General features: G+C 38.3%; 1 protein-coding gene across 1 annotated transcript in view; it reads left to right on the forward strand.

Moving 5' to 3' along the window:
* The window catches only part of LOC109933928 (phosphatidate phosphatase LPIN2-like), a 44,172-nt gene extending 33,869 nt beyond the window's left edge, over positions 1–10,303 (forward strand). The window contains exons 12-16 of the mRNA XM_048608554.1: positions 2,242–2,334; positions 2,789–2,868; positions 4,114–4,258; positions 8,292–8,440; positions 10,129–10,303. Of these exons, the coding sequence (XP_048464511.1) occupies positions 2,242–2,334; positions 2,789–2,868; positions 4,114–4,258; positions 8,292–8,440; positions 10,129–10,303 (642 nt within the window). The remainder of the gene's footprint in view (positions 1–2,241; positions 2,335–2,788; positions 2,869–4,113; positions 4,259–8,291; positions 8,441–10,128) is intronic.
* The last annotated feature ends 2,460 nt before the right edge of the window (positions 10,304–12,763 follow it).

Here is a 12,763-nt window from a genome sequence, read left to right on the forward strand (position 1 = left end):
TGGGAGAAAATTCACAAGTCTGAAGTGCAAAGAGACTTGGGAGTTCTAGTCCAGGATTTTCTCAAGGAAAACATGCATGTTGTGTCAGTAGTTAGGAAGACAAATGCAATTTTGGCGTTTATTTTGAGGACTTGAAGAGCAGGGATGTACTTCTGACGCCCTATAAGACTCTGGTCAGGCCACATTTAGAGTCTTGTGCGTACTTTTGGACCCCATATCTCAGGAAAGATGTACTGGCCCTGGCATGGGTTTAGAGGAGGTTCACGAGAATTGTCCCAGGAATGAAAAGCTTAACATATGAGGAACGTTTGAGGAGTCTGGGTCTATACTCGATGGAGTTTAGAAGGATGAGGGGGAATCTATTTGAAACTTGCAGAATATTGAATAGCCTAGACAGTGTGTTTGTTGGGAAGACGTTACCGTTGGTAGGAGAGATTGAGACCCGAGGGCACAGCCTTAGAGTAAAGGGAAGACCTTTTAGACTGGAGATCAGGAGAAACATCTTCAGCCAAAGAGTGGTGAATCTATGGAATTCATTGCCGTAGAAGGCTGTGGAGGCCAGGTCATTGAGTATATTTAAGCTGGAGATAGCTAAGTTCTTGATTGTCAAGGGGATCGAGGGTTACAGGGAGAAAGCGGGAGAATGGGGTTGAGAAACTTATCAGCCATGATTGAATGGCAGAGCAGATTCGCTGGGCTGAATGGCCAAATTTCTGCTTCTGTGTCTTATGGAATTACCTTGAATGTTCTTAGTCTTTGTTACCCTGTTACCATGCCTCTGTTATAGCTATCAAGTCATATTCACTTACCTCTATTCATATCTGTTTTATCTTTCCCAATAATCATTAGCCAATTTCATGCTTATTTCGAAATTACTACCAAGTAAAATTACTACTTTTTGCTCTTCTACTTCTGAAGACAGCACCAATGCTAAAATATATTTATTTTGACTCTAAAAGAGCTAGAAGCTCTTCAATATCCTTGGGAATTTACTAATCACTTCAGATAATGAAGATTGTGAAGTGATTTGGTTATGGCATGTACTGCTGTTTCTTCTTTCTGAAACTATATGCAGTGTCAAAAGTAAATACTGGTGACGGATCTGGAGCCTTTGCTAGTTGTTCTTTTGTTTTCTCTCTCCAGTTTTCTTACATTATGCTGAATTAGTTGGTCTCAGCCAATCTGAGACTAATCCTGGAGTTTAGTCAAATCTCCACGACTCCGCAGTGGAATACTTTCGCAGAATGTGGGTGTCCCTGGCAAGGCCAGCATTTATTGCCCATTCCTAATTTGCCTTTGATGGCTTGTTAGGCACTTTCACAGGGCACTTTAAAGTCAAGCACCTTGCTCTGGGACTGGAGTCTCAAGTATTCTGGAGCTAAGGCTTCTCTAAAGGGCATTCGTGAACCAATGGTCTGCAACAGTCAATGATAGTTTAACAATCACCATTACTGAGATCACTTTGTATTCTCGATTTATTAACTGAATTCAGATTCCACCAGCTGTCATGATGGGATTTGAACCCAAGCTCCCCAGAGCATTAGTCTGAGTCTCTGGCTTACTAACGCAATGACATTACCACTGTGCCATTTCACCTACATTTGGATCAATTCTATATGGCTTATTAATGCATTTATCCATTCAGCAAATTCATAATACCATTTTACTGCAAAAGATAATATAATTGTTTAAGCTTCCTTTCTTTATAGATTTTCGGTTCCTATTTGAATCTTGTCTCAAAATTTTAAACTAGAACCTACAGATGTTGGAAATTTAAAAACAAACAGTAAATACTGGAAACAGTCAGCAAATTAGGGAGCATCTGTGGCAAAAACACATTGGCATTTTAGGTTAAACTGGTCATCCAGTATTTTTAAAACAATTCATTGGATGAACTGTTAAACTAGCAGTGCTGTTTGCTATTGTGATTGCTCATTTTATAAACTATTGAGTATTTGTACGATGTGACTTCAGATGCAGTTCTCAAGCCAGCTTATCTAGTGTGCTTGGCTTTCCCCTGAGAAATTTTACCTAGGTTGTATACAAATGTTGATAAATATAGTGGATTTTGCATTTAAATTTAAAATGTAAATGATTATAATAAAACGTGAGGTGTCATAAGATTAGGACAACATGTTTTGGGGGAGAGGAAGTATCGAAGCTTAATATAGTTTAACTTTGAAGATACGTAACTAGCTTCTTGCAATTTGATCCTTGAATCAATGTTCCTATTCACCTTAGGCTACTGTAGATAAATTGGTTAAGGAAAAGATGCCAAAAAAGACTGGTGGCTGGTGGTTCTCCTGGCGCAGGAAAAACTCTGCCGTAAAGGAGGTATGCTTTCTTCTTTCTGTGTCTTTGTTTTACCACTTCTTAAAAAAAAAGGGTTAATGAAGCAAGCACAAATCGGACAGAAATAGCATTTAATAATTAGGGTACTAGTACTCTGTGGGCATCTGTTTGTGGTCATATTGTATTTATGTATGATTTACACTGACTCTGAGACCATGCAAGTCCTGTAGGCAACTAATAATGACAACTGGAGGTTAGATTTCAGTTCATTAGAGAATGAATCTGTCCACAATAATTGTAAATGCACTATTTAAAAAAAAATGCATTGTAAAGAGGTATTTTCTATAAAAATGGCGCATGATTTGGGGTTACATCTTATAAGATATATTCATGGTATAGACTGAAATTTCGCAGACATGGCCTTGGTAATGGTTTTGATATTGCCATCTTAGCTTTAGGCATGTACAGAGCCTTGATGCAGTGTCTTTGTTTTTAGCCAGAATCCAGTATCAAAAAAGGTGAAGAACAGAATGAAAGAAGTGAAAATAAACAAGCTAGCTTGCTTGAAGGTTGCAGGTAATATTGAAATGTTAATTTTTCTTTTTACAGCTGTTTCAAAAGTTGTGTTAAAATAAATCCCTTATCTAACACTCTGAATCATTTATTTCTAAGAGCCTATGATTGCAAACTATTTAAAAAAATGGAGCAGAAATCAATATCTTAACTGTTACTGGTCAATTACAATATCATGGAAATAAAAATACTGGTGTGGAAATGTCACACCAGCAACTAAAACAAACTTATTCTGTGGCCTATGGTCTATTCCTATTGAAAATGCAGTGCTAGGGCTCATCTTTTGACCTGCTGCATTACTTATGGTGACAGTACTTTCACCATGGGCTTCAGCAAGAGTCCAGGACTTTGACCTTGTGTCAATGAAGGGATGACTGTTAATGTTCATTTTAAGACGATGCATGACTTTGAGGGAAATAGTGTTCCCATGATATTGCTGCACTTGTCGTTCTAGGTGTTACAGAACATTGGACTGAAGTGCTATTGAGATAACTTGTGCTACTTTGTACATGGTGCATACTGTAGCCACAATGGGCCTGTGGTGAAAGATGTGAATATTGTTTACTGTGTTAGGTGCATTAGGCATGTGTTTTGATTTGAATGATAATCTAAAATGTTCTTGAGTTTCTTGATAATTATTGCAGCTAGACCTATGCAGGTGATTTAGTGAGTATTGTAGGTGGTGAAGAGGCCTTGAGGAACCAGGAGATGAGCCACTTGTTGCAGACCCGTTGTGCAAGTGGACTAACAAGTTACAAACCTGTTTACATCAGTGCAGGAATAGCATCCCCAAATAGTGCCAGGAGTCGGGGTAGGTTAAGGGTTAATGATTATGAGCAGTCACTTCAAAAGTGTGAATACCCAAGACAAGATGGAAATGATTTGCAGCTATATGTTGATTGTGAAATCTTTATTTTCTTTTGGAAAATGTGAATGGACCAGGGATCTGTATTGGAGTCTTGGCTTTTCGGCATGCCTATTCATGATTTTGGTGAGGAACTGGAGGTCATATAACCAAGCTTGCAGGTTATAGAACCTTGCTTTCTTTGAGTTCAGGTGCTTGAACTAATTGATGCTTAAAGATAGAAAAGGATTTGTTAGACTAGATAGAAACTTGTTCCCCTGGGAGGAGTCCAGAACAGTAGGGTCTAAACTTAAAATTAAACATAGGGTATTTTACAAAGCAAAACATGTCAACTGTTGTCACTTGATTACGCTTTTATTACTTTATCTTTGGTCTATGAACAGGCCTAAAGAAGAGTTGACTTCTAGTGATGATGACTTCAACACCATCAAGGACCATCCAAAGCCAGGTTCTAAATGTCGAGATTCACCTTGTCAGATCAATACAGCTACGTACAAAAAATCCCTGAGGCTGTCCTCGGAAAAACTAGTAAGTGAATAATTCTTAAATATGCTTCAACCATTTATAACTTGAATCTGAAATAGGTTATGGATTGGCTCCTGCATTTAATACTTACTTGTATCCTCAGATGTCACAGATTTGGATGTTAAAGAATGAACTGGAATTTATATGGTACCTTTCCTGACTTAAAGACATCACAAAATACCTCGCAGCCAAATAATTAGCTTACTTGTCAGTGATTTAATTAATCATATAGATTGGGAAAAGCAGTATCCAGTCTTGTGCAACAATGTTCCACAAGCAACAGTGAGAAAAATAACCAGAAAAAATATCTAATGATGTTGGTCGAGGGATAAATGCTAGCAAAACATTTGGGAGATATCTCCTGTTCTTTTAAAATTGGAACTTGGAATCTTAAGTCCATTTCAAAGTGTAATTTTTGAAAATATGCTCAAGGTCTGGAAGAATTCCTCGCAGATTGTTTTGTTAGTCCTCTTGCGGAGGGTTTAAAATAACTTGGCAGGGATGTAGAATCCAAAAGACGGTACCAAGGCACACAGGATACTGGGTGAGGTAGATCGGCCTAGGACAGGAAATAAGAAGTTAATAGGTGTGGTCAGAGTGAAGGAGAATGAAACAAATTTTAATCAGCGTTACTGTACATTTCAGTGAATGTACAGAGTATGGGGAAAAATGATTAGTGAATTCCAGGCATAGATCACCATTTGGAAATACGCTGTTGTGGCTTCTACAGACGCTGTGCTCAAAGAAAGGCAGGACTGAGGGTAAATATTCCTGGATGCAAGTTGTTCAGAAAAGGAAGTGAAGATGGAGGAATGGTGTTATTGATTAAGCGAACGTTGCTATGCTGGAAATTGGGTACGTCCCACAGGGGTCAATGATAGAATTGTTTTGGCTGTAGCTAGGGAATGAATAAATGCTAGTCACATTCTTGGCTTAGTTTGTAGGTTGCCAATTAGTGAGAGTGGTGTAAGGGAACAAACCTGCTAAAAATGCCAACATTGCAGTTACAATAGGGAACTTTCATTATTTGAATATTGATTGGGATAGTAGTCATACAAAGGCCAGCGAGGAACATGAGTTCCTAGAGTTCAGGAAATCTTTTTGCAGCAATGTTTTCAGTCCATCGAGAAAGAAGCGCTGTTAGGTCTGGCTCCTGTGAAGGAAGTGGGCCAAATTGATCAATTATAGGTAGCAGAATATTTTGGAGACAATGATCATTGTATCATAAGGTCTTGGGTGACTAGGAAAAAAGATATTGAATAATCAAGATTAGGATAATGAGCTGGGGAAAGATCATTTCAATGGTGTAAGAGCAGATGTGGGTCAGATAAATTGGAGCCAAACAGCGACATGAAAATAATAGCTGAACAATTGGCTACCTTCCAGAAAGAGGTACATTCTCTTGAAAGGGAAAGGTGGGACAAGCAAATCCAAAGCTCACTGGATGACAAAGGAGATAGAATTTAAGGTAAGGAAAAAAGGTGTGCTTATGACCATTGTTAAACAGCAAATACAATTCAGAAACAGTTTGAATACAGAAGATTCAAAAGAGTGGCGATAAAGCAAATAAGAAGCAAAGAGTGATTTTGAAAGGAGACTGTCAGCTAACTTAAAAGCTTCAACACCATCAAGGACCATCCAAAGCCAGGTTCTATATGTCGAGATTCACCTCGTCAGAGCAGTACAGCTACGTACAAAAAATCTTCTGTAGGTATATAAATAGGAAAATGGTAGTGAAAGAAAAAGTCGGCACAATTCGTGATCAAAAAGGAGATTTCACATGAAAGTCGACGACATAGCCGAGATGTTAAATTTATACTTTGCTTCTGTCTTTGCAATGGGAGATGTTGCTTTACAGGCTATGGAGAAAGCAGAGTTAATACAGTCAGTACAATTGATAAGGACGAGGAAACCTGTCTACTTAAAGTTGATCATGCACCAGGCCAGGTGAGATGCATCCGAGGGATGTGAGGGTAGAAATTGCAGAGGCATTGGCTGTAACACTTCAGGCTTCCTTAGAGTGTTGAGTAGAGACTGAGAACTGGGGAATTGCAAAAGTTACATCCTTGTTCAAATAAGGGCCTGTATGATGGTCAGCTTAACTTCACTAGTGTGGAAACATCTAGAAAGAATATTTCAGGACAAAATTAATAGCCACATGAACAAATATGTGTTAACTAAGGAAAGTTTTGGATTTTGAGAGGAAAAATCATGTTTAACTAACTTGCTTGAGTTTTTTGAAGAGTTTGCAGAGTACTGATGAGGGCGATGCTGTTGATGTGCTATCCACAGACTTCCAAAAGACATTTGATACAGTGCCGAACAACAGACTTGATGGCACAGCTACAGCTCATGGAATGTAAAGGATAGTAGCAGTGAAGACTGAAGAATTGGCTGAGTGACAAGAAACAGAGCAGCGGAAATGGATGTTCTTTGGGCTGGAAGAGGATTTGTATGGGAGCTTCCCAGGTTTTGGTGTTTGGATCCTTGTTTTTCCTTGTTAATGACCAAAACCACTGCTGGAGAGGGCAAAATGTGTGTCTGATATGAAGTTTAGAAGCACTGCAAACTGAATAGTAGAATGGTGTAGCGCATTAAAAGGATATAGACACGTTGATGGAATTGGTGGATGCTTGACAGAAGTTCAAAACAGTGAGTTGGGAAGAAGGAGAAGCAATGCACATAAAGGGTACAACTGTAAAGAAGGTGCAGGAGCAGACGGTTCTGGGTATATATGTATATAAGTCATTAAGGGGTGTGATAGTTTGAGAATGTAGTCAATAAAATATACATGTCCTTTGCTTGATTAATGCTGCTGTAGAGCTCTTGAGCAGGGAGGTTATGTTGAACATATATAAGACACTAGTTTGGCCTCAACGAGAGTATTACTTCTGGATCTGTGCACTATACTTTAGGAAGAACGTTAAGGTATTATAGATGGTGCGGAAGAGAATGGTTTCAGGGATGAGGGATTTCAGTTATGAAGATAGATTCAGAAATTATTACTGTTCTCTGTTTCTTTGGAGAAGAGAAGAGTGAAAGGAGATCTGATAGGGGTATTCAAAACCATAAGGAATCAGGACAGGGTCCACTTGGGAAAGGACTAAGAGCAAGGTGGCACAGATTTTAAGGTATTTGGCAGAAGAAGCAAAGTGATGTGAGAAGCTTTCTGTTGCAGAGAACAGTTAAGGCCTGAACTGCCTTCGCGTTGGAGAGGCAGGTTCAGTCAAGGCATTTTGTAGGGAATTACATTGGCTTTTGTTTCAAAAACCAACATGCAGAGCTGTGGAGAGAAGGCAAGAGAATGGCATTAAGTGAAATGTTTGTTAGAGAGCTGGTGCAGACATGAAGGGCTGAATTGCTTCCTTGTGCTGTAATAATTTTGTGATAAGTGTTTACTTGTGTGCTGGATTTTTTGATGAGAATTATGGTGAAGTAAACAATTAAAACTGCTTTTGCACGGTAAATCAAAGACTGCACCCATGTGCTGTTAAACATAGAAATCCTAAATTAAGGTCAGAATTACCTTACTACTCCTCCACAGGCTATGCTATAAAAACATCTCACCAATAGACTCCGATTGAAATCAATGTAAATGTAAAAGTTGGGTACTTCCTACTAGCGCTCTATTTAATACATAGAAGATCTTAAGGGTTCATGCATTCAGGTGCAAGTTTTCTTATTTGTTTGCATGATGCAGGTGTCTCAGCATAATATTTATTGTCCATCTGTGATTGTCTTCAAGAGGGTGGTAGTGAACTACTACAGTTCATGTGGTATAGGTTCTCCCACAGTACTGTAAGGTTCGGAGTTCCCAATGATTGTGAAGAAATAACTGTAAAATTCCATGTGCCATTGGAAAAAGTGAGATGGTCAGAGAGAGGGAGCTGGATCTTTGTGTGAAGCTTTCTTTCTGGGCAGCAGTGATGCAATTACTTCACCACTAACTTCAAAGTCTTAGTTAGAGTGAACCAGCAGTGTTTAATTTTACAATGTTGAATTATTCTCAATATATTTGTTTCTGTCTCCTTTTTAGAAAAGTCTGAATCTGAAGGATGGCCCAAATAATGCAGTGTTCAGTGTGACAACTCAATATCAGGGAACCTGTCGATGTGAAGGTACCATTTACCTCTGGAACTGGGATGATAAAGTTATTATATCTGACATCGATGGCACAATAACAAAGTAAGTTTGACTGTACCCCTAATTATTTTTGCTGAAATTTGCTTATATTAAAAGAATGTATAGCTTAATAGGAAGCCATAACTAGTGTTATAATTGTCATTTTTTATTTTTGCACTTTCATGGTAATGCGAATTAAACTTGTTCCTTTCCATACTGAGAAAAAGTTCTTGAACCATATTCCAAGATTTATAAAACATAATGATCACTTACCTGTACCAACTGAGAAGTATAGTGAAGCCTACATAACTGTGCACTCTGGTTGTTGTACACTTATGAGTCCTGATTCTTTTGTCCCTCTACTACAGTGTGATTGCTGGTTTAAAACGTGAAATGTAAATGCATAGATTTTCATAGCTATAGATTGACCGTGCAGTCATCTAAATGTACAGACTTTTGTTCTGTCAGCCCAATGTCTTGTGTAGATAAAAAAAACTATTATCCCCATTATCTTGTACTAAAATATGAGCGTATGTGGGATGTTGATGCTCTCATAAGTGGGAATAAAGGAGAGAGTTAGAAGAGACAAAGAAAAAGTGATATTTTTAAAATCTCTAATTGTGAGGTCTGAAGGGATAAAAATTTTCGAGTACATTTTCATTGTCAGGGATGTTGTTTACCAGAACTCAATACAATATGGTTAAAGGTGGCAGAGTGTCTTGATAAGGTGATTAAAAATCTAAGTTGTTACTTGAAGTTATAAATAAGAGGCATAAAATATCAAAACCGTGACATCATCCTAGAATTTCATAAACCATTGGTTAGGCCTCAGCTGAAGTATTGTGGACCACTACTTCAAGAAAGATGTAAAAGCCTTAGAAAAGGGGCACTGAAGGAAGCTAAGGGACTTCATTTATGAAGATAGATTGGAGAAACTGGGAATGGCCTCCTTGGAACAGAAGGCTTAGGTAAGCCAGTAAAGCTTTACTGGATAATCAGAGGGGTTTTGATAGATTACATAGGGAACATGTAATACCCCTGGCTAGTGAGTCAACAACTGGAGTTCACAGATTCAAAATCCTTAGAAAAAGACTTAGTGGAGAGCAGAGGGGAAATTTCTCATACTGCTTGAATGCAGGATCTGGAATACTTTAGCTAAAAAAGTGGTGGAAGCTAATTCTGTAACTTTCAAAAAGGAGATAGGCTGGAGGTTATAATATGAACAGAAGGTGAGGGTTTTGGAACAAGCACGACTGTTCTTTCAAACAGCCAGCAAAGGAACGACTATTCAAATGGCCTCCTTTGTGATTCAGTGGAAGTCATTAGTTAGCTTTGGAACATTGACAGTAAAAAGCACAATTTTCCTTTCAGCAGTAGTTCAGAGTGATACTGCTGCTGGACTTTATGGAGTAGAAGTTAATCCATGATGGTGTCAAATCAGTTGCCTGTCTTATACAGTGCCTGAACTGATGGAACTGAATTTCAAACATTCGTTTAATGGGCAGTTGATCCAATATCATCAGGTTGCTGAACAGCCCAAGGTATTTTTTTGTCCCATATCTTTTAACCCAAGTATAAATTAACTCTCAATTCCCAGTTGAACTGTTTGGAGAACATTCTGCCTTAGGCCTTATCTACATGCATTCTTGTACGTTGAGCCACATGTTTTGAATTCGGATGCTGTTGAGCCATTCCTTAATGAACTATCAACTTTGTATGTTTAATACCAATTATTATTTGTGTATTTCCAGGTCTGATGCTTTAGGCCATATTTTGCCACAGCTGGGAAAAGATTGGACCCACCAGGGCATTGCAAAACTCTACCATAAGATACATCAGTATGTATTTACATCTGTTTTAAATTATAGAAAGGTGCTTCTTATTGACCCATTTTGTTTTGACTCATTGAACAGCAGTTCTTCCTGAAGTATAACTTCATAGATATTATTGGTTCACCTGTGTTTGAGTTTTCATATGCATGTTGCATTCACCAGGATTGCCTACTTGCAACTCTACAACTTTGCCCATTACCCTTTCCGTGGCCCATCTGTAGCTCAAGCCCTGGTATATGCCTTTTTTTGTCTAAACTTCAACTGTTCCAAGGTTTTCCTGATTGGTCTGTAACTTTCTACCTTTTATGACTTTGAACTCATTCAAATATCTTTGACTTCTATTCCGACTTTCACTAAATCTCATTCACCGATTATTCTGGTGCTTACTGATTTGAATCAGCTCATGGTTAAGCAATGCCTCCGAATTAAAATCCTCATCTTTATTTTCACATCCTACCATGTTCTTACTCTTCTCTCTCTCTCTGACCTCCTCTAGCCCTACAACCCTTGAAATATCTGATCTTCCTGTTTTGGTTTAATGCACATTTACTGTTTTCTTGGTTGCACGATGGTTGAATTATTTTCTTAGTTGCATCACCTTTGCCATTAACAACCTTTCTCCTAAACTCTGCAATGCCCTCTTCTCCTTTAGGTCACTCCTAAAAATTTGCCTCTTTGCCCAGGCTTTTGGTCATATGGGTTGGGGCAGCACGGTGGCTCAGTGGTTAGCACTGCTTTCTCATGGTGCCAGGGACCTGGGTTCGATTCCAGCCTCAAGTGACTATATGGAGTTTGCAAATTCTCCCCGTCTTTCCGTGGGTTTGCTCCCACAGTCCAAAGATGTGCAGGCTAGGTGGATCATAGGAACTGCAGGATTACAGGGATAGGTTAGGGCATTGGGATGCTCTCCAGATGGGCAGTGTGGACTCGATGGGCTGAACGGCCTGCTTCCGCACTGTAGAGATTCTGTGGTTCTGTGACTTCTATATGTCTAATATTTCCTTATCCTTGGCTTGGCTATTTTAAGCAGAATGCTGACTTGACCAGTCCTTTCCAGACCCAATTTGGTGTCTCTGATTTTAAGTTGCAGGTATCAAGGCCCTTTTCCAAAAGTTGGTTGGGAACTCATTGACTATGCAAATTTGCTTTATCAACCCCTGCTATTTTTAAAATCTATATTATTTTGGAGCTTGTCTGTTATTTTAACTCGAGACTGGATAGAGGGAGACGTGGTGTCTTCCTTGCCAGGCAAATATTCTGGGACAGTAGTCAGACCAATAAATGGGCCAGTAACACTGTAAAAACAGCATTACTTTGTGACTCAAATCACATAAATTGAAAATAATCAGGGTACAATTTAGTTAAGAACTCATCAGTGCACGGAGACAAAATTTGTTGTAAACTCAGACTTTGACTTAAAACTTTTTGGATTTTTGTTAACTATGCAGATGTTAAGTTAATTCATTCACTGATAACATATGCTGACAACCAAATATAGCTGAATTTTCTAAGAATTAATTGACAGTGAGCTTCAAGAAATCTTGTTTGTAGTCTTTTTTAGGTTTCACCACCAGGTGGTGTGAAATAGTTTACATGATAATATTACAGTTTGTTTTTCTATAGTTTCAGCTATTTAGAGTAGAGATTTAAGAATAGTTTGTTTTAATTTTTATTGTGGGATTCCTAATATTATTAACATGATAATTCTGATCAATAATTTGAGCACAGGATGTTTTATTTTCAAAGTATTTTGATTTCTTATCTAAAAATATAGAGGCAAAAAAAAGCTTATTTTATAAAGCTAAAAGACTTGATTTTTAGTCAATCAGTAGGAAATTTAGTTTGGAGTTTAAATAAACATGTATTTAAGCAACATCAGTAAATGATCATCAAACATCAGTAAATCAACAATTCTGAAGAGGAGTCACATTGGACTTAAAATATTAATTCTGTTTCTGTATCAACTTTTTTAAAAAAAGCATTATCCAGCAATTAGATTTTTAAAAAAATAGAAATTGTAAAGCTGGGAAATCCAAATTCCAAGTATTGAATTGTCCAATTTAAATTAACCAGAAAGCTGTGTTTACTTCAGTTTGACTTGGTTTCTAATTTAAATTTCTGTGTTGCATTGCAGTGTGATAGTGTGTGAGGTTTTCATTTTTTTCATGGGATGTGGGCCACGCTGGGAAAAACCACCATTTATTGCCTATCCCTAGCTGCCCTTGAGAAGGTAGTGACGAGCTGCTTTCTTGAATCACTAGTTATGAGATGTTGGATCACCTGCTAACAGAGCTGTTAGAGATGGAGCCCCAGGATTTTGACCTTGTGGCATTGAAAGGACAATATCATGTTGGATGGCCTGGAAAGGAGCTTGCAGATGGTGGTATTTCCATCTGCTGCTCATGCTCCTCTTCTAGCTGGTAGAGATCACATATCTAAACGATGCTGTCGAAGGAGTCTTGGGTTACTGCTGTGCTTCTTGTAGGTAGTAAACATTGGTCATTGTGCACCTGCGATGTAGGGAGAAAATATTTAAGATGGTGAATGAGGTGCC

Source organism: Rhincodon typus, chromosome 19, assembly GCF_021869965.1.
Source record: "Rhincodon typus isolate 14 chromosome 19, sRhiTyp1.1, whole genome shotgun sequence".
NCBI lineage: Eukaryota > Metazoa > Chordata > Chondrichthyes > Orectolobiformes > Rhincodontidae > Rhincodon > Rhincodon typus.